Below are 20,415 nucleotides of genomic sequence, written 5' to 3'. Positions count from 1 at the left end.
TTAATCAGGTGCTTCTAATGGATTTTCTTATTAATGCTGTATGATCTTGGAAGTGAATCACTCCTTTAAACTGGTAAACAGTTATAAAAAGAAAATTAATAAAAATAAAGAAGAGAGAGTGAATGACCTTAGGTCTTGTTTCTAAGCGAATACAGCATACACAAGGAGAGGAAATGATTATAGTATAGTATTTCTAATGCATTTTTGGGCTAACAGATTTCAAAAAAATTAATCACAGGGCCTAGTCATTTTTTACTCTTTTCATATGGCTTCTCATGCTATTCTCAATGTGACAGCTGATAAACGTTAAAAACTAAATAATTAGACATAATTTTTACCAACATCAGCGAAAGACTCACTACTAAGTCATGATGAACAATTTCACTGCAGTTGGTCTCTAATTTGCATGATCCATCATTGTTTTCACTTAAGAGAACTTCAGAAAATTCATACCAGGTACAAACAGCAGGTGTTATAAGCACATACATAATCTTCTTAATGTTGGCATTTGCCATTAGCCCAAATGTATCTCCAGCAAACATATGATGAAAAGTATACCTAATTATATGTATGGTCCTGTTATAATTTTTCACTAATAAAATGTTTCAAACTCAAGACAATCAGTATTTATCGTAATACTTTTCCTGGAAATATAGAAAACAATTTAAAGACAAATGTGACCAAGTTGTTACCAAAACTCAATTATTATATAAGATGTAGAAAAAATGCTTTTAAATCCACTCTTCTAAACTGGTTTAGGCTTACCCTAAAATGTCACAGTGGAGATTTCTTTGTAACTCTAAATTAGTGGAAGTGCATAATTATTCATTTAAATTACTAACATTATATATATATATGTATATATATATATATGTATATATATATGAAATTATTATGCTCAAGTCACACAATAAATTATATTATTTTTAAAAGTATAAAATTGTTTTCCTGATGTTCAGGAAAGGAAAAATATACACATCCCTTCTCTGATTTTAAATCAAAGAATTATATAGTTACAGAATATATATGTATGTATGCAATTTAAAACAACTACTTAAAAGACTAGGCTTTATACTTCATAATTATTTCACCATCTTATGAGAGAAAATGAGGAATAAAAATGTATATGACATATTTTATTCTACAAATTCAAAACAGAATTATAACAATGTCTTCTAATTTATGTAGAGAGAAGAGAGAATATATCTAAAAGTCCCATGTTTCTGCAGCTTGTAGATGTAAGAAATGAAACATCTTTTTCAATTTCAATACTTGAATTGACAATAATTTAAAATGTTTTATGCATTTGCCTCACTTTTTAAAATCAGAGTATTTCCTGAATCATTCTAGGTTTTCCCTTACTATTGGGCAAAATGATTTTGTTTCATACTACTGACAGTCTGAAAATCTCTAGGAGTGGGGAGAAAATATGCAACCCATTCTAATTTGGTATCTATAGACTGAAAGCTAAGATGGTTAATATTTTGTGCAAACTAAAACCAAGTTGGAATTGAATCAAATAAGCAACTTTCCTTTAGTGCATAATCTTTTCACAAATTAGTTAAGAGTCACTTGTCAGATATAGGCATTTCCTTTCCCTCTTAATTTCAAGTCCTTTGCTATGGGTCTGATATCTGAGGCAGTCAGAAATTTGTCTTAATGATAAACTAAATGGTACACTATTCTTATTCTATTTAACTTTTATTGACAAGCACAATAAAAAATGATGTATCCATGAATTTATTATAGGCTAAAGATTCTACTAAATGTGAGTCTCTTCTTTTTAGGGCACATTCTGATTTGACCCAGAAGAATGTTTTCTAAAACTGCTCTACAGAATACTAATTCTGACAGATGGTCTTCAAAAATCAGAATCCTTATTCCAGTAAGTTTGGGAAATAATAAATTATTGAGCTTGGCAAATCCTCTGTGTTTATAAGAAAGTGAGAGGGAGGGAGGGAGGGAGGGAGGGAGGGAGGGAGGGAGGGAGAGGGAGAGAGAGAGAGAGAGAGAGAGAGAGAGAGAGAGAGAGAAGGAGAGAGAGAGAGAGAGAGAGAGAGAGAGAGAGAGAGATTCAATTACATAAATATACCATAACCCTTACTCAGAAAAAAATAACAATCTGGAAAGAGTGAAGTTGTGGTCAAGACAATCCTGGGCTACCTAGTCCCAACTGATTCTCTTCATCACAGGCTTATAAGAAGGATTCATTTCGGTTAGGGTGACAATTCTGCATGCACAAGGAATCTGTGCCACTTGCAGACTAAAAGACAGAAGTATAGGTTTGAATTATTCCATTCTTTTTCCTCCCTAGAAACCAGGTGTTCAGACAGCAGTGTCAAAGGGGCCTGGGGCCGAACCGGTTTGGCTCAGTGGATAGAATGTTGGCCTGCGGACTCAGGGGTCCCAGGTTCGATGCCAGTCAGGGGCATGTACCTTGGTTGCGGGCACATCCCCACTGGGGGGCGTGCAGAAGGCAGCTGATCGATCTCTCTTATCGATGTTTCTGGCTCTCTATCCCTCTCCCTTCTTCTCTGTGAAAAATCAGTAAAATATATTAAAAAAGGGGGGGGCCTGGGACCCTGAGAAACTAACTCTTTGGAGCAGAGCGTCTTCCAACTTGCATGGGAGAGTACAGTGTGCTGAACAAAAAACCTTCGTTGGGTTAAATGACTGCGATTTCAGGGTTATTTATTACTACAGTATAATCTAACCCACCTTAGCCATTACAATAGTTGAATTTTGAAAAGAGACTTTATATAAAAGAAATTATAGATGTTCTAACACTGGAAACTCCTTATTCATTCTTTATCAGCTAAATATACTTGTTAAGAAACAAATGTGAAATTTTCCTTTTCTAGATCTTCATTAAATATACTTTGCTGGCTACTACATGATAGGCACTGCTCTGAACTAAGTTGGTTAAGTAATGTAAAAGACATGCAAGGCCCTTATGCTTATGGAGCATACACCCTGACTGTAAGGAAGAACATGCCCATGGGTAATATGCCCATTAAAAAAAAAGTTTCCTGTGAAAAATTTTATGGTAGTCATAGCAACAAAAATGAACCATTAGTTATTTTTGTTAGAATGACAAATTGGATACTAAATCAAATTTGGGTATTTCTTGGTTCTCTTTAGCATCAGAAACCTTTTTGAGTATAATTAATTTTAAAATTTATTACGAAAAATATATTCTAGGTAAATTGAAACAAATTTCACTTAATTCCATAAATACAATACAATTTAAATTTTTCTTTATCACTAATCAATTATGTTTTTTAAATGTTTCTATTGATTTAAGAAAGAGGAAGGGAGACAGGGAGAGAGAGAGAAACATCAACAATGAGAGAGAATAATTGAACAGCTGCCTCCTGCATACCCTCCACTGGGGATCAAGCCCAGAAATCATGGTTCGACGCTCAACCACTGAGCCACACCAGCCAGGCAAATCCTATATAACAAAAGCCTAATATGCAAATTGTTCAACTTAGAGTTTGACTGCTTGCTATGACGTGCACTGACCACTAGGGGGTGGCTTGGAACATGGCAGACATTGGCGACGGCAGTGGGCAGCAGTGAAGGCATTGCTGGCCCCAATGGGCCCCAACAAGAGCAGGGCCGTGAAGCAGGTGAGAGGGTGGTGCCAGGCCATGGCGGGGTGCCAGGCAGGGCTGCGGGGCTGCAAGGCTGGGGGTTTGAGATAGGGTTGTGAGCCTGGGGGCACAAGCTGGGGCCTGTTCCCCACAGGCCATCACAAGGGACTCCATCCATGCATGAATTCATGTACCAGGCCTCTAGTTTTGTGTTTTTTTTATAATACTGTACAATTAAGCTACATTTTTATTAAGAACTTTTTCTTAAATTTACAAAAATATTTTATTTTGAATGTTTACTTTTAGCCAGCCATGTCAACACAAAACTATCCTCCTGTACTAATAAAATTAGTATGCTTTCTATGATTTATAAGAAAGATATTAATATAATTCATCATTATTTTCAGCTTGCTACCATAAAAAATATTTCAAACATGACACAAAGAATTTTATACTATATACATGTACCCTAAATACTTCTCCTGTACTCTGTAAGGATATATTTTAAGATGCTGGTAATGCATCTATGTTTTATTTGAAAATTAACAAATACCAAAGAGATCTAAATCAGCCAAAGTACTACTGGCTGTACTTTATGGTCAACTAGTACTTTAGTCAATGCCAACTTGAGGAGTACTATAGAGTGTGGCTTAGAGAACGACTTCTGAAGACACGAATTTAATCAGTCCTCATACATTTACTGATAGTATAGTGAAGAGTGAAATAAGATGACTTTATGTTATGATTGCATAGATTAAAGCTTCTGATTGAAAGACTCTTAATTGGTTTAAATCTCCTCAAAATTTAAGACAATCATCATCTTCTATCAGCTTAGTAAGTAACAACCTACCTTCAGATTCAGTAAATATTGCATCGAGAGTGTCCTCTGTTGTTATAGTCAGAAGATGAAGCTTATTGCCACATTTTTCATTCAATGACAGCCCTTGCTCTGTTTTCCTTTTCTCTCTGCAACATTGTTAAGGTGTTAGTATTGTTTCATTAAATCCCTTTTTCTTGAAATCCCATTGTCTAATTATGAATAACTAGAGACCTGGTGCACAAAAATTTGTGCACTCAGGGGGGAGGGGGGTCCCTCAGCCCGGCCTGTGCCCTCATGCAGTCTGGGACCCCTCGGGAGATAATGACCTGCTGGCTTAGGCCCGCTCCCGGGTGGCAGAGGGCAGGCCCAATCCCTAGGTGCAGCCCCTGGTCGGGCTCAGAGCAGGGCCGATTGGGGAGTTGGGGCGCCGCCCCGTCATGCACAGAGCAGGGCAGATTGGGAGGTTGTGATGGCACCCTCAGTCACGCTCAGGGTAGGGCCAATTGGGGGGTTGGGGCACCGTCCCCTGTCACACTCAAGGCAGGGTCGATGGGGAGGTTGCGGCGCCACCCCCTGTCACGCACAGAGCAGGGCCAATCAGGGGGTTGGGGCGCTGCCACTTTCACACTCAGGGCAGGGCCGATGGGGAGGTTATGGCTCTACCCCATAACACACAGAGCAGGGCCCGTTGGGGGTGAGGGGGTTGGGGAGCTCCCCCCTATCAGGCACAGAGCAGGGCTGCTCAGGGGGTTGGGGCCCCGCCCCCTGTCACACACAGAGCCGCAGGGCGATCAGGGGGTTTGGGTGCTGCCCCCTATCACGCTGATCCCGGTGCTGGGAGGCATATTACCCTTTTACTATATAGGGTAGAGGCCTGGTGCATGGGTGGGGCCAGCTGGTTTGCCCTGAAGGGTGTCCTGGATCAGGGTGGGGGTCCCCACTGGGGTGCCTGGCCAGCCTGGGTGAGGGGCAGAGGGCTGTTTTCAGGCTGGGAGTGACTGAAGTTCCCAACCGCTCTTTTTTTTCTTTTTTTTTTTTTTTTTCTGGGCCAGCTTTGCCTTGAGGCTTGGCTCTAGCTCTTAGGCCTCCACTGCTGAAAGTAGGTTTCTGGCCTTTGCTTACAATGTTGAGAATCTGCTGGCTGAAGTCCGGCGGTATTTGTTACAATGTTTCTTAAACTGCCCGCTCAGAGGCCTGCAGCCGCAGGCGGGGAACGTTGGTTTCCTCCAACGATCTTCCCTCACTGAGGCAAGCAAGCCTCATGTTAGTTTCAAGCTGCCTGGCTGCCGGCCGCCATCTTGGCTGACAGTTAATTTGCATATCTTGCTGATTAGCCAATGAAAAGGGTAGCGGTCGTACGCCAATTACCATGTTTCTCTTTTATTAGTGTAGATTCTTGGAATCCCCTTTATCAATTTTCCTGAAGAAAGAAGGATAGGAACCAATAAGAACATAATATGGTTAGAAACATTTCAACTCTAAAAAGGAGCTATTTTACACTATAGAGATTAACCATATTAGGTAATACAAAATTATCAGTATATAAGGCACAACCACTTTTAGTGGCATGACAAAAAGAAAAGCATTATAAACACAAATTTGGATAGTTTCTTGATAACTGTTTCTCCAGCACAAAAAAAGACTATTGGTGTTATTGGCCAACTTGGCATTCTTCATCAGTACCAAGGTAACCTAAGAGGCTGTTGTTGAGTAATGGAATTCATTAAACATTATATATATGAGTATTAGGAACTTCAGAAAGCAGATGTTAAACTCTCAAGCATTTTGGTACATACTATCTGTGATTAATGAAGCAACCTCAAACAGCCATGCTGTGCCATATTCTTCTGTATTTTTTAAAAATGTAAGTTTCCCCAAGGACATACAATATAGCCTGTTATAAATAAGGTTTAAGTATTGAATATAAATCTCCCTAAAAAAATGCACAGGGTGAATGCTGAGTTCTGAATTCCATTTTAAAAATGCATTAATCATTATAATATCAAAGTACTTCCAGAGAGTAGATAGAGCTTAGAAAACAATGCCTCAGAAAGTCATTGAAAGCAATTTATTCTTTCTTTTTCTTTTTCTTTTTTACTTCATCTGATAATAAGCAACTAAAATATCAGGATTTAAAGTGGCTTAAAATTTTTATGGCATTGCCCTGGCCAGGTGGCTCGTTTGGTTGGAGTGCCATCTCATGTACCAAAGAGCTGTAGGTTCGATTCCTGTCCAGAACACTTATCTAGGTTGTGGGTTTCATATGGGGGTCAACTGATAGATGTTTCTCTCTCAAATGATGTTTCCTTCCCTTATGTATGTTATTCCTAGAAATATCTAGGTTATTTCTTAAGGTAGTTTGAAACCAATGTATTTAAGTAATGTTCTGATATGTTAAAGCAAAGTGGTGTAAATTAATTAAATATTTTAATTTCCATTGTCAAAGTCATTCCTTTAGTCAATATAGGTATGGGTTTATTTTTCACTTTGCATTTAGCATGTGGGATGTTTTCTGTTATCATACAAACTGCCCAACTAAAACCTAGACTACAGTTACAAAATTTAAGGGAAAATCTGAAATATGGTACAGTCTTTTTTAAAAAGTTCAAGATATCCAATATTCTTCCTGACTGAAGTGAACAGATTGAAAATATACATATAAAAAGGCAGGATCAGATCCCACAGGTAAGAAGAGAGAGAATATGTTTTTCTTATGATATACTGAAAGTTCAGCAACTTGACAATATAATCTCCCAAGTAAAACAAAACAGTATCAATTAAGAACGTCCTCTTTCTACATTAACATCTATTCTTTAGTATCTGAATAAGCTAATTATATAAGCACTCATTTTTTGAACACTAGAGGGAGTGCATAAAAGAAAAAGAAGAAAAAGCAGCCAAATATTGTTATTACCTAGTTATTGAGTATTGTATATAATATTGGACCTTTGCAACGAACTGCTTGCATATTTCTTACAGACACAGTGGAATGATTAAAACTCATTTAAACAGTAGCCAACATCCCTTTTTATATGTTCTTTTCCAGTATATTTAAATTTCAGAATGACTAATGGTAAGAAAGGTGAACAATATTCAAGAAACAGAAAACCCTAGTGCAGGCTGGAGATAAAGTAGCAAGAAAGGAGGGGAGAGTGATAACAGGGTAGGAAGGAAAATGTTTTGAGGCCTCATAACCATTGTTAGCACTTTGACTTAGAATGCAATGGGAAGTCGCTACAGGGATGTGAGCAGAGTTATGTGATTTAGCTTTATCTTGACTCCTGAGCTGGAAAAAAAAGAAAAAAAAAAAGCTTAAGGAAGCGAAAAAGAAGGAGAACAGGAGGTTACTGTAGCAATCCAAATGGGAGGATGTTGGCTACTGATGGTAGCAGTGGAGGAGATAAGAAATGATCAGTTATGGGAAACATTTTGAAGATACAGTACAGCCAACCACCAGTTTTCTGGTGAAAACTGTACAAAATGCATGAAAGAGGAGTTGATTATGACTCCACAGTGGAGAAGGATGAGAACACCATCAGTTGACCTGGAAAAGACTGAAAAGGATTAGGTTTTGAGGGAGGGAAGAGATCAGGGTTCAATTTTGGACTTGGTAAAATAAAGAGATGAGGATACAGAAGAGGATTAGGCAGTCTGGGATAGGACCATGAGGGAAGGTGAAGTAGAGCATTGCATACAGGGGCAGAGTGTAGTCAGCTGACTGCACCACAGAGACAAACAAAAGTACCTAGAATTAGACCCAGCTCGGCAGGAGTTGCCAAGGCAACGCGGCTGGCTGGGGAACACCAGACCAGGGAGGTGAGAACAGTGATGTCACCTCAGACCTGACGTGGCAGTCTTCAATCAGGTCCTCCAGCTGGTGGGAACCTGAGCCTTGACATGATTGGATGTTGCACAGAATTCTTTGAAAGAACAAATCAAAAGCCAGCAAAGCATATATTTACCTCTAAACAAAGATTAAGCAGTACCCGCTTTGGGCCCCCTTCCTGATGCCCCCTGCGGCAGGGAGTCATCTATCCCTCAATAAATTTTGCTTGTGACAATCGTATTTTTGTCCGTGAACTTATTCCTTGATTTTTCAGACAACGAACTCAGACCCAACTACCATATTTCAGTTTCCTCTTTGGAGGTCCCACCGAGATTCACCCAGATCTAGGGAACAGTAGGAGACCTGCGGAATGGGTAAGCGAAATGGACAAGCAAAACAGGCTCTCTCTCTCTTCTGCTCTCTCCCTTTCATCTGGAGGCAAAACCACTAGGCTCCTGTTGGCCTAGTTGTTGGATTAGTGCGGCTGCCTGTCTTAAGACTCAGGAGATAGGCTCTTGGGGGACAGTCATTCTAATCCCTTCCATCCCAGGAGAATGTTGGAATGACTCTGAACCTGGTTTCCCTCTTTTTCTCTCTCCTTTTGTTGTTCTGCCCCAAACCAGGGTCCCTGGAGTCCTGACTTTGGTAGGTTGACTTGGTGACTATGGGAACTCCTTCACGTGGGAGCCCAATAGAGCTTTTCCACATGGCCAGTCCCTCCTCGGTCCAGACTCCACAGGCATAAACTTCTTTCTCTCTCTCTTTAGGATTTACTGGGGGAAAGATGGTGTCCAGATTTTACACAGGTTGCTGTCTGTCATTCTCACCCATCAGGATGCCCTGAATATCTGCAAAGACTTACTTTTGTGTGAGCTTTTGCTCCAGGAGAAGTATCTACAATTTTATAAACTGTTAAAGGGTGAGAGGGGGCGGGGAGGGGAAGAGATTAAGAACCACTGTAGCTAGAAGACAATTAATTTCACAGATGTATATATATATTTTTTTAACCTGGTATTTTTCTGTCACATGAACACAGCTTTAAATCTTAGAATAAAACTTGATATTATGAAAGAGGTAAATAAACACCAATGTGTTAGCTTTCTTATAGTACTAGAGAAGAGGACCTGTTAAAAATCATCAAATTTGCTTTCTCTAGACTAGTATGTTATATGTTATCTGTAGTTAAAAATCTTTTTATAGTATGCCAAACACCATAGTAATTATAGCACAATGGACATAGCTATATAATTTGACTCACTTTAATTATTCTAAAAGTAAACTTATCTCAAACATCAAACTGCAGTAGTATTTGCAAAGCAGGAGGAGGGAAAACAATGATCATAAATATAAATTCTGTCTTAACAATGTTCATATATATTTCTTATCTAAAGTAGAGTCTGGAACCTTAATTCCTTGGAATCCTCATGTCCTTTCATTTTCAAAAATAAAAACAGCTTGTGCCATTGTGAACCTCAAGAAGGAATATATCTGCAAAGGACTCCTCAAGGTTAATGGGACCCAAATTCATAACCAGTCTGGAAGCCACTGCTGACAGAGGCCTCTCATGCATGCTGAATTTCAGGGAAAAGCTATGGACTGCACAGTGTTCCTGCCATCTACATCAACTCTTATAAAGGAGTTGCTGGTATTGTCTTCTGACCAATAGGTGGAGACTTTCCCTGTCCAATAGGAGCTGTGTAATTATGTCTTCATTTGCATCTTTACTGACTAATCAGAGCAGCTCCATAATGAGCAATCAGAATTAGCCATTCCAATGAATCAGGACAGTGATAGTTAGACCAATCAGACAGTGCAAATTTTAATTCCTCATTTGCAAAAACAAAAACAAAAACAAAACAAAACACACACACACACACAAACACACACACACAACAAAACGGACCAATCAGGGACTAAGGATTTTCTCTATAAAAGGTGAACACCTCTTTGGTAGAGTACACCTTTGGCTTCTGGACATGTGCTGCAATTCACAGGTTTGCAAACTGTTTACTCGAACAGAGTTTCTCCTTTTACCATGCCCTAGGTTGAGTTTTCTTGTTGGCTTCAGACTGGTGCCTTATATGGTATCTCTTATTGATACCATATAAGGCAACATCTTTCCTGATTTAACAGGCCACTTTGATTTGGACATTACTTAGATATACCTATTTCCTCATTTAATGCTACTTTCTAGTTCTTGTTTATAGCTGAAGTATTGGTGACTTGGTTTACTAGGTCTATGGGAAACCTTAATTTAGAATATTTCATCCTAATGAACTAACTTTAAATATAATAAAAAAAAAACCCCACGTCTATCCATATTACACTGGAAAAAAATGAATAGGATTTTAGAATATGTGAGGGGAGGTTGGCTTACAATCAGCAAATTCACTTAAGAAATCTAATTATAAATATACCTACAACATTATTAGCCAGCTCAGTAACTTTGTACCTGGTAAAGAATTTGATAAGCTCCTATATTTATCAGTCATACAAGAAAGTGAAACAACTGTAAAACTCTAAACTTCTCAGAAAACTTAAAGATAGCACCTCCCTTCTAAGGCAATTTGATAATAACAAGAGAATAAAAGTTTCCCAAATTCCTTTATTCACTTGAAAAAGCTGTATACAATGCTAGATATCCATTAGTTGTGCCTTTATTTTTACAGTCATAATACGAAAAAACTAATTGTTTCACTAATATTTTTGTTTAAGACTAAGTAGGTCAAAATTAATCACCTATTTATTTGGAAGATGCAAACTGCAAGGTCTAATTAATTCACTAATAATTTTGCCTCAATACTAGTACCCAAAATTGACTGAAATCTATAAAAACAATAACTGTTACCACAAAGAAACAATAAACTATACAAGACAAATTTAAAAGTTTATTAGCTTCTCTTGAAATTTAAGAAACAATGTCCACATATATACTGTTCCTGGGAGTAAATATTTGTGAAACTCCCTGGAAGACACTGGGAATAAGGATGGAAAACTAAAACTTTCACACCTTTGTCTTCTAATAAAATGTAAAAAACAAAAACAGATAGAGCTTAATAATAAATAGTGCTTAAATGCCTGGGCTCTCATAATAAATTGCCTGGCATTCAAACCTTACTTCTCCACTTACAATGAAGTGATCTTGGGCATGTGACTTAATAACTCTGGCCTGTTTTCTTTCTTTTTTTTTTTTAAAAAAATCTATTGTTGAAAGTATTACATATGTCCCCTATTTTTCTCCATTAACCCCCTCTAACCCACCCCGCACCCTGCTCCAGCCTTCACCACTAGTGATTGTGTCCATGGGTTATGAATATATGCATACAAGTTGAGCTCTTCCCACTCACCCACACCCTCCTTCCCTCTGAGATTCCTAATGAAATAATAATAGTACCTTTTTCATATGTTTTGAGGATTACAAGACTTAAATATAAATAAATTGCACTTAGAAGAATATCCGATACCAAGTAAAATCTGTCTTAGCCATTTTTATTGCCAAAAGTGTTCTTTTTTGTGATATTTAACAATAAAAAACTGGAAATAAATAGAATGTCCAATATTATGGGGACTATAAAGTAACATAACAGATCTACATAACGGTTATGATATAATACTATTCAAGAAAGCAGAAATCACTGTGTATAGTTTCATAATTTTCTATGACTTCATCTATCCTATCTAATAAATGAGTAATATGCAAATTGACCATCACTCCAACACACAAGATGGCCGCCCCCATGTGGACACAAGATGGCTGTGACAAGATGGCCAGCAGGGGAGGGCAGTTGGGGGCGACCAGGCTGGCAGGGGAGGGCAGTTAGGGGTGGCCAGGCTGGCAAGGAAGGGCAGTTAAGGGCAAATGGGCCGGCAGGGGAGCAGTTAGGCATTGATCAGGTTGGTAGGGGAGTGGTTAGGGGGTGATCAGGCTGGCAGGCAGGTGAGCGGGTGGGAGCCAGCAGTCCTGGATTGTGAAAGGGATGTCCGACTGACCATTTAGGCCCAATCCCATCGGACATCCATCGAGGGGTCCCAGATTGGAGAGGGTGCAGGCTGGGCTGAGGGACACACACACCCCTGCACAAATTTCGTGCACCGGGCCTCTAGTGTTAAAATATTCATACAAAAAAAAACAAAGAAAATATAGTCAAGTATTCAACATATCTATTTCTGTGTAACACTAACGATAATTTTTATTTCACTTTTAAAATTTTGAGATTCCCTCCCCAGCCCCTCAACCAAAATTCTATAGCATACTGTATTGCTTCTGAAATTAGAAAAAGAAAAAAAAGTTCTTTAAAAAATTACCACTTTGGCAGTTAGGTTGAGAGAGGGATGCATAGGTGGAGCACAGCAATGACGGGAACGTGTCATTATACATCTGTCCACACCCATAGAATGCTGACTAGGAAGAGTGAACCATAATGTAAACTGCAGACTTTGGGTGATAATGATGTGTCAATGTAGGCTCATCAACTATAAACAAATGTACCCCTCTGGTGGGAAATGTTGATAATGAAAGAGGCTATACCTGTGTGGGGATATGGGATATATAGGCAATGTCTGTACCTTCCCCTCAATTTTGCTCTGAACCTAAAACTGCTCTAAAAAAATAAATAGAATCTTAATGAAATAAATAATTAAATTTATTTTTAAAGAAAAAAGTTTCCTTTTTTGTTTTCTAGTATGTTGTTTTTCAGCTTGATGTTAGTTATAAACATTTCAATCAGAACTGAATCAGCAGTCTATTGGAATTTTACCCCTCTAATTCTCAAAAATCGCCTAAGGAATTCTTCATGATTAGTTCTATAGAAGTTTCTGTAGTTAAATTTATTTGGGGAAAATATATTTTATTCAAACTTTTATTGTATCTTTTCTCCTACAGTTTGATTTAAATACTCAAGATCCTCAGAGCAGTAATGGTAGATAAAAAAAATAAAAAAACACACAAAAACATAACTGGGGTAACAATAAAACCTATTAGATTGGTTTTATTATCTATTATTTCACTATTACCTGAAGCAAACATTTATTTCTTACTTTAGTCTTGGATGGTTCTCTGCATTGGCAATAAAGACAGTAAAAGATCGTTATTGGTTATCTTTATTTTCTCAGAACCATTATGCATTTTCAGTAACATGCTAAGTTATCATGCTTAAGAATAGAAAAATTAGAAAGCATTTTAGCATTTGGTAAACATACTCCAGTTTGGGATGTAGACTGTTGAATTGAGTAGTAAAAAAACAGAAATTGCTACAATTGAATGAACTGAGCAATTTCACTCATTCACAACTTTAGAACTTGGAAAGCAATCGAGATTATTCTTTATAATTTGTTTTTGTAATGAATTTACATGCACAGACTCATGAATCAAAAAATGGTAGGATTTCCTAGAGCAGTAAACAACTTTAAATAGATAAACCATTAAAACCACACACTTAAAAACAAAAATATATTGAAGATAATTGTTAATTCTGTTTTCATCAGCCCCCAAATGGATTGTTTCCTATGGGTTTTTAAACTTTTCAAAATTAAACTTACTTTTAATTTGTTTCTGTCTATGAAAAATTATGGGTGCTCTCCAATCCACAGCCACAATGCTGACACACCTTCCCATCCATGAAGTCCATTTGTGATCCCAGGGCACTGATCTTAACTGGTTCCTGGTTCCTACATGATAGTTTTGTCTACGCACAAGGCTTAGCCATATATGCATATATATCTTCAACCCACAGAGCAACCTTGTCACTTAAAATTATAAATTGCAACACTGTGAAAATGTTCCAGGTTATAATCAGTCTAAATTAAAATAGAATTCACCTAAAGTAGCAATGAATTTTGTTTCCAAATAAAAGGCTGTTTATTACATATTTCAATTTCTCTCTAACTAATGAGATCTGTGATCCCACATTAACACACCCATTTGATGCAAAACAGTTCACCTCACCAGTGAGTTCTTCATAAAAGAACAGGCAAATTGGTACCTAGAGATGTCAGGTTATTTGAGAACTATTTTTAAAAAGCAATGGGTCTTTTTTCTACATTTCTAAAAATGGATGATCCCACACCTAAAAACCAGTAATAGTTAATTTTAACCCTAAAACTCTAGAGTTTTGCCACTATTTTTTTTCAGTGTAGAAAAGAGCAACACGGATTAATCTTGTACTAACTTCCTATTCATTCCTATTTCCTATTAATTCCTTCTCCTATCTTTTCAAATCTCATTCACATCTCAAAAAAAAGATCCAAAATTTTCCTTTTTGACCTTCCATTTTCCCAAAGAACTTATCCTTCATAATAATCTCCAGTATTTTGCCCTAGCTGGTTTGGCTCAATGGGCAGAGCGTTGGCCTTCAGACTGAAGGGTCCCAGGTTCGATTCTGGCCAAGGGCACATGCTTGCGCTGCAGGCTCGATCCCCAGTAGGGGGCGTGAAGGAGGCAGCTGATCAATGATTCTCTCTCATCATTGATGTTTCTATCGCTCTCTCCCTCTTCCTTCCTCTCTAAGATCAATAAAATATATTTTTTAAAAAATCTCCAGTATTTAGTTGTAACACTTGGGATCTCATGTATATGGCATTGATCCTTTTTTTTTAAATCATGGGAATCTGAATAAATTGTTTCTTAAAATTCATATCTCACCATCTTTTTAAAGCTTCTACTCTCTCCATCAAAGGTTTATCATACTACTAAGTACATAGCAAGTACTGGTTTATTGATCTACATATACTCACTCTTATTCTCAATTCTGCTTTATTTCCCCTATTAGGTCATAGCGAGAGTGGCCACTAAACGCAGTAATGCCTTTTTACACTATTGATGTTCAAAGACATAATAAATGCATCGCAAACTAACCTTCTGAGCACACTGAGACTAGAAATTATAATTTATTCATCTTGGTAACACTAAAAGATAATATAGTATATAGCAGGTGCTGAATAAATAGGTTGAATTATATTTAATGCTTTTCCATTGTAATACAGAAGACCAAAACACCTTTATTACTTTTGAAAAGTCAAGTTATTTGAGGTTTTACTAAATTCTGAGGACAGACTAAAACTGCTCTTAAACTTTGTAGAAATCCTGTTCCTCTTCTTTCAATATATAATCTAATTATAAATGGTTAAGCAATTCCTAAATAACTAGTCATAAAAACACCAAAAATAATAATGGAGTTTTGTTACTAATTACTGGCATTGCAAGAAGCTACTATTATGTTCAAATTGACCATACTACCTGAATTTTCAGGTTAAATAAAGTTCAGAAAACTTCTAAAAAGAAAACCAATTTCAAAATAATCTGAAACAAAAGTCCAATATTGTTGTTGAAGAGTTTATGCAAAAATAAAGAGCAGAATATTTAAAAAATATGTTGCATTTTAGATAGAATAAAAAAGGAAAGTAAAACAAGTATCATGTTCACTGATACAGCAATCTAGTCATAATAGCTTTTTAATTTCTGTTCTAATTTAATAAGAGTTCTCTGCTCACTTGTATCAAAATATATTAAGGCCTACAAACACAGCATTGCCAATAAAGGAATTAGAATTCTAAATATAAGAGTTTACATTTAATAAATGTCAATGATAAACTGTCAGAATTTTGAGTATAACAACTGATGAATTTATAGTGACATTTATATTTATAAGTCATAACTATAGAGACGAATAAAGTTTGTAATTTACAAAGTTTTCAGTTACTCCTCCATTAAAAACTACATCAAAGACATGTTCAGTCACATGTGCAGTATTATCTTTGAAAGATAAATGCTGGGCAACTGCAAAAGGTTATAGGTTAAACATGCCCTATAAATATTTTGTTCTCAAAATATCTCTCATATTATATAAATAGCCAACATTTCCAGATTCAGCAATAGTATAATACAATTCCATCTGCAGACCTAGGATGATGATATCCTCACAAAAATAATTAACAATCACAGCACATCATTTATCACTCATAAATTTCACTCTCAAGGGTGAGATTTTTACCCCAACAGGCCCTGGCAGCCAATCACACTTCCAAAGCATCAAGCAAAATTGTATCTCTAGATCTGTTTAGAAGACAGATCCTTTCATTTACTTGGTTGCACATTATCTATGCTTTTTCATTCCTTTTATAAACTACCTGTTTTCCCCCTTAAATATTCTCCAGTAAATGAAAACACAGAAAGAGTAAAAGGAAGAGATATTCACGGACTCCTTGCTTTCTTTCTTTGTGATTCTAACCAAGAGCCTTAGGGAGGTTAAAAGTTTCACGATAGCTCTACATGATCTCCCAATATTGACAGAATAACGAGGCAAAACAGCACCACGACCATGTGCAGTTTCTTGTCATTTATTCTGTCTCAAGTAGGGAATGAAGTGACACATCGTAAGAAAGGATATGCCCATAGATGCGGAATTTGATTGACTACCTTTCTCCTAAGCTCAACCTCCTCGATAAGACAGTAAATATGTTACGTGCTGATGTAGGTTTTCCACATGCCACCCCCCCCCCGCCCCGCCTTAGAAACCTCAACAACTATAAAGCACAGTTCTGCCAAAAGGAACATGCCCAAATTTGTTCATTTTTACAACGTCATAATGTTTCAGATGAAAACACAGCCTGCCAAAAATGTCAAATGAAAGGATAACAAAGAAATGAGCAGCATCTTTAGACTTGAATTTGAATGCATAAACTCGCCATCTGTCAACCAGTTGTGAAGTAATGAGCCTAGAGAAGCCCTGCAAACATGAGCAAGTTTTATCCTCACATCTATCAGCTCCATCAATCTCCACTCTCAGGACCGCAGCAGTAATTATGCTCTGTCTGTGGAACACCTACAGGAATGGCATTTGCCATGGCAAACAGAACTCTGCCCATGAATGGGCCATTTCAGCAGACTTGCATTTGCTCATAGAGGTAATGGGGATTGGGGAGAGGAAGGGTGGGTGGTGAGGTCTCTTTCCTCACATTTGGATTGGAAACTGGACAGAGGAGGTTAATCTCTAGAGGCCAGACATCCAAACAACCTTCAATTTCCTCCCACTTGGTCTCAGAAACAAGATTACAATTTTGGACCTAGACTAAGCCCCCACCCCTTCCCGTCCCGCCTCTGCACCACCACCTCAGAAGTTACAGTCTTAGCTCTGGAGCAACTGCGGGGTGCGTCCTCCCAGACGGAGAAGCACACCGGGCGCCCATTCGGTAGCAGAACAGTGGGCTGGGACTCTGCCACCAGCTCTGCGACTCCACCAGCTGCCAGCCAGCTCGCGGGAGACCCACCCCTCCCAAGCCAGTCTTCGCCCCCGCCTGGAGCAGCAGCCTGATTTACGCAGCTCAGCCCAGATACTGCCTCCGCTTCTTTCTCTCCGGCGGTGGGAGGGCAGAAGTGGCATAGATGGGGAGCGGGAAAGAACCAAAACAGTCCCGGTTCCCAAGAGCAAGTGGCAAGACCCTGGCACACGTACAACACACACACACACACACACACACACACACACACACCACGGATGCGCCAAGCTCCCCAGGTTCCATGCCAAGTGGGAGACAAGAAGGAAGGGGGTGGAGGAGAGGCCCAGAGTTACTAGGAGAGACATTCGCAGGAGGGCAAGAGATGCCTCAGAAACTGCGAAAGTGAGAAAGTCCCAGACCCCCTCCACATCCCCAAGTCCGGGCTCTCCTGCCAGCAACCGGGTTCCCTCCTTTCCAGCGGGGCTCAGAGGGCAGGGAGGAGAGCTGGAGCCAAGGGTCCCCCCGGCTGCCCTCCCCTGCCTGGCCCAGGGCCCGGAACCCGGCCCCCCTTCAGCTCCGGCTTGGGGAGGCTGCCAGGCAAGGACAACTTGCCAAAGGACCCCAGGTGAGCAAGAGGGCAGGAGAGGAGCAGCTCGCACGCTCCGGGCAGGGCTGCTCATGTCTCCCTCGGTCGACACACCCCCGTTACCCCCCTCCCCCGACATCACACACACAGAGATCCGGAGACACGCGCGCGCTCACCCCTCCCACTATCCCAGGTTCATCGATTAAAACACTAGTTGATTTCTTCCTGTTTTTTTTTTTTTTTTAAAGTACAGCAACTCTTCTCAGGAGTCGCCGGAGCAAAGAAAGTCTGTCTGCAGGCTTCCTACTATAGTTTCCTGGGAATTAAGAAATCGGGCGGTCCCTAGTGAAAACCGGACCGACACCCCCAGGAGCAAAAGGGGCCGCGCTCCTTCCCCACCCCTGCGCCGCTCACCTCCTTAAGTTCCTTGGCCACGTCCTTCAGGTCGCCCAGGACTAACTCCAGATCCTCCACGATGATCTTGATCTGTTCCTTCACCTTGGTCTTGGAGCCTGCCGGCGGTCCCTCGGCGAGAGAGGACGAGGAGGGGGTCCCCTTGGACTTGGAGGACATTCTTTGGGGCCAAACGAGGCAGGTCAGCGGAGGCGGGCAAGCGGAGGCTGCTGCGCGCCCCCGTCCCTGGCGCTGCTGCGACCGCTGCCGCCCCAATCGCCCAGCATCTTGGAAGCACTCTGAGCGGCGGCGGGTGGCTGCGCTCGGCGCTCGGCCCGGCGGCCGCACTGTGGTGCTGCCATCAACTCCCCGAGACGCGGCGCTCGGCGCGGGGCTGCAGACGGGCGAGCAGCGCGCCTGCGCCTCCGCCCGCCGCCGCCCGCCGCTCGCGCACAGCCGCGCGCGCTCCCTGCCCCGCGTGGGGATGCCGGCCGCGGCGCCCACGGCTGTCAGCTGCAGTCCCCGCCGCGGCACTTCCCTCCGGGATCTCTCCTGGAACCGCTGGGCCTCAGAGGGCGGGAAGACAAGTTCCTGCCTTTCCCACCCCCATGTCTGGATCCTGAAAAGCCCTCATCCCCGCAGCCTGCCAGTCTGTCTTCTCACATCTAGACTAGATTCCTCCTGCTTCCCCCTCGAGCAGGGACCCACCACGCTTTCCGATCAAGTCAGAAAGTCGCATAAGTCGGGCCAAGAGTTGGATTTAGGGTCAGTAAAGCGACCCTACGTGTTTATGCAGGACCCAAGTATGTCCAGAAGGCCTCCAATCATTCTCAAAGCGACTAAGAGGTCCACAGAGGTGTTCTTACGTCTGCAGAAATAAATAGCAACCGCTCACCCCCTGGAATCATGAAATCAAGCAGTGTTCTTGAAAGAGGTTGCCCAACCCTGTGGATTCCACAAAACTAACAGCGGGTTTATTAATTTTAAGTCTCTACACCAAAAATCCCCTGGAAGACTGTCTGAGTCATCTTGGCTGTACTTATCTGGGACAGCAATCCTTTTTTTTTTTTTTTTAACTGTCCTTCCTCTTTTCATGACCTATGCTGATGTATGTTTTGGCCAGAGGAGAAAAGTACCCTGTTTGGTTCTCCTCTTGAAGGAGCTGAATAAGAGTCTGCCTGGGACTTTTCTTCCCTTTTTCTTTCCCTCCCTCCATTTCAAATCTCCTGCTATTAACTAAATAGGAAATAACTTCCTGATGGTTCTGTCAAAAGGACCCAGGGAGGGGAATTAATGGGAAGCCTTCAGTTTCATTCTCAGTAGGTAGCTACCATTCTCATTACCTAAGTTTTCATTTCCTTAGTAGCAAACCCATGGGTTATTAGCTACTGACCTGGCAGACTGGTTTCTTTTATTTTCTTCTGGGTACACTATTCCAAATCATTATTTTAATAGGTTTTGAATTTGGTCATGTCTTAGTAGGGCTTTCTGCTTCTTGCTGCTCACACTCCAGGTCTATTCAACACACTTTTATCACATGAAGACAATCCTGACTGCTCTCCTCTTCCCAGTTCCTTAAGCCCCTCATAATCCATCACTGTCATCATTCTAAACAAGACGTCTTGACACAATCTTTGGGAGTCATATTTGAAATATGAAATAAAAAGGAGACAACATTAAAAATAGAAACTTAGACGTTGGGTCAAATGAATAACAGCATGGAAAAGCCAGTGGAAACAGAAGGTGGCAAACGGAGGCCGCTGGAATGGAACTAAAGTAAAGAATAAAAGAAGCAGCGTGCAGTAAGCAAATCGGAGAGAAGAAAAGAGAAGAAGTAATTACCAGTGTTAAATGAACAATATGCTTGAGTTCTTTGAGGTTGAGATAAAAGATTTTTTTTTAAGTTCTTTTATCTCTGTAGGCCCTTTACTTGATAAAGATGTAACAGTGGAAATAATTGTACCATGGTTACAAACTCCCA

At 40.0% G+C, this 20,415-nt stretch overlaps 1 protein-coding gene across 1 annotated transcript in view; it reads right to left on the bottom strand.

Annotated features, from left to right (window-relative positions):
• The window catches only part of PRR16 (proline rich 16), a 235,809-nt gene extending 217,003 nt beyond the window's left edge, over positions 1-18,806 (bottom strand). Inside the window, exon 1 of the mRNA XM_081089133.1 lies at positions 18,456-18,806. Coding sequence (XP_080945259.1) covers positions 18,456-18,614 — 159 coding nt within the window. The 5' untranslated portion in view covers positions 18,615-18,806. The remainder of the gene's footprint in view (positions 1-18,455) is intronic.
• Between the last annotated feature and the right edge of the window lie 1,609 nt (positions 18,807-20,415).

Source organism: Myotis nattereri, assembly GCF_964212035.1.
Source record: "Myotis nattereri genome assembly, chromosome: 4".
In the NCBI taxonomy this organism is placed as follows: Eukaryota; Metazoa; Chordata; class Mammalia; order Chiroptera; family Vespertilionidae; genus Myotis; species Myotis nattereri.
Note: the sequence above shows the minus strand (reverse complement) of the source record. Positions and strands in the feature narration are given on the sequence as shown.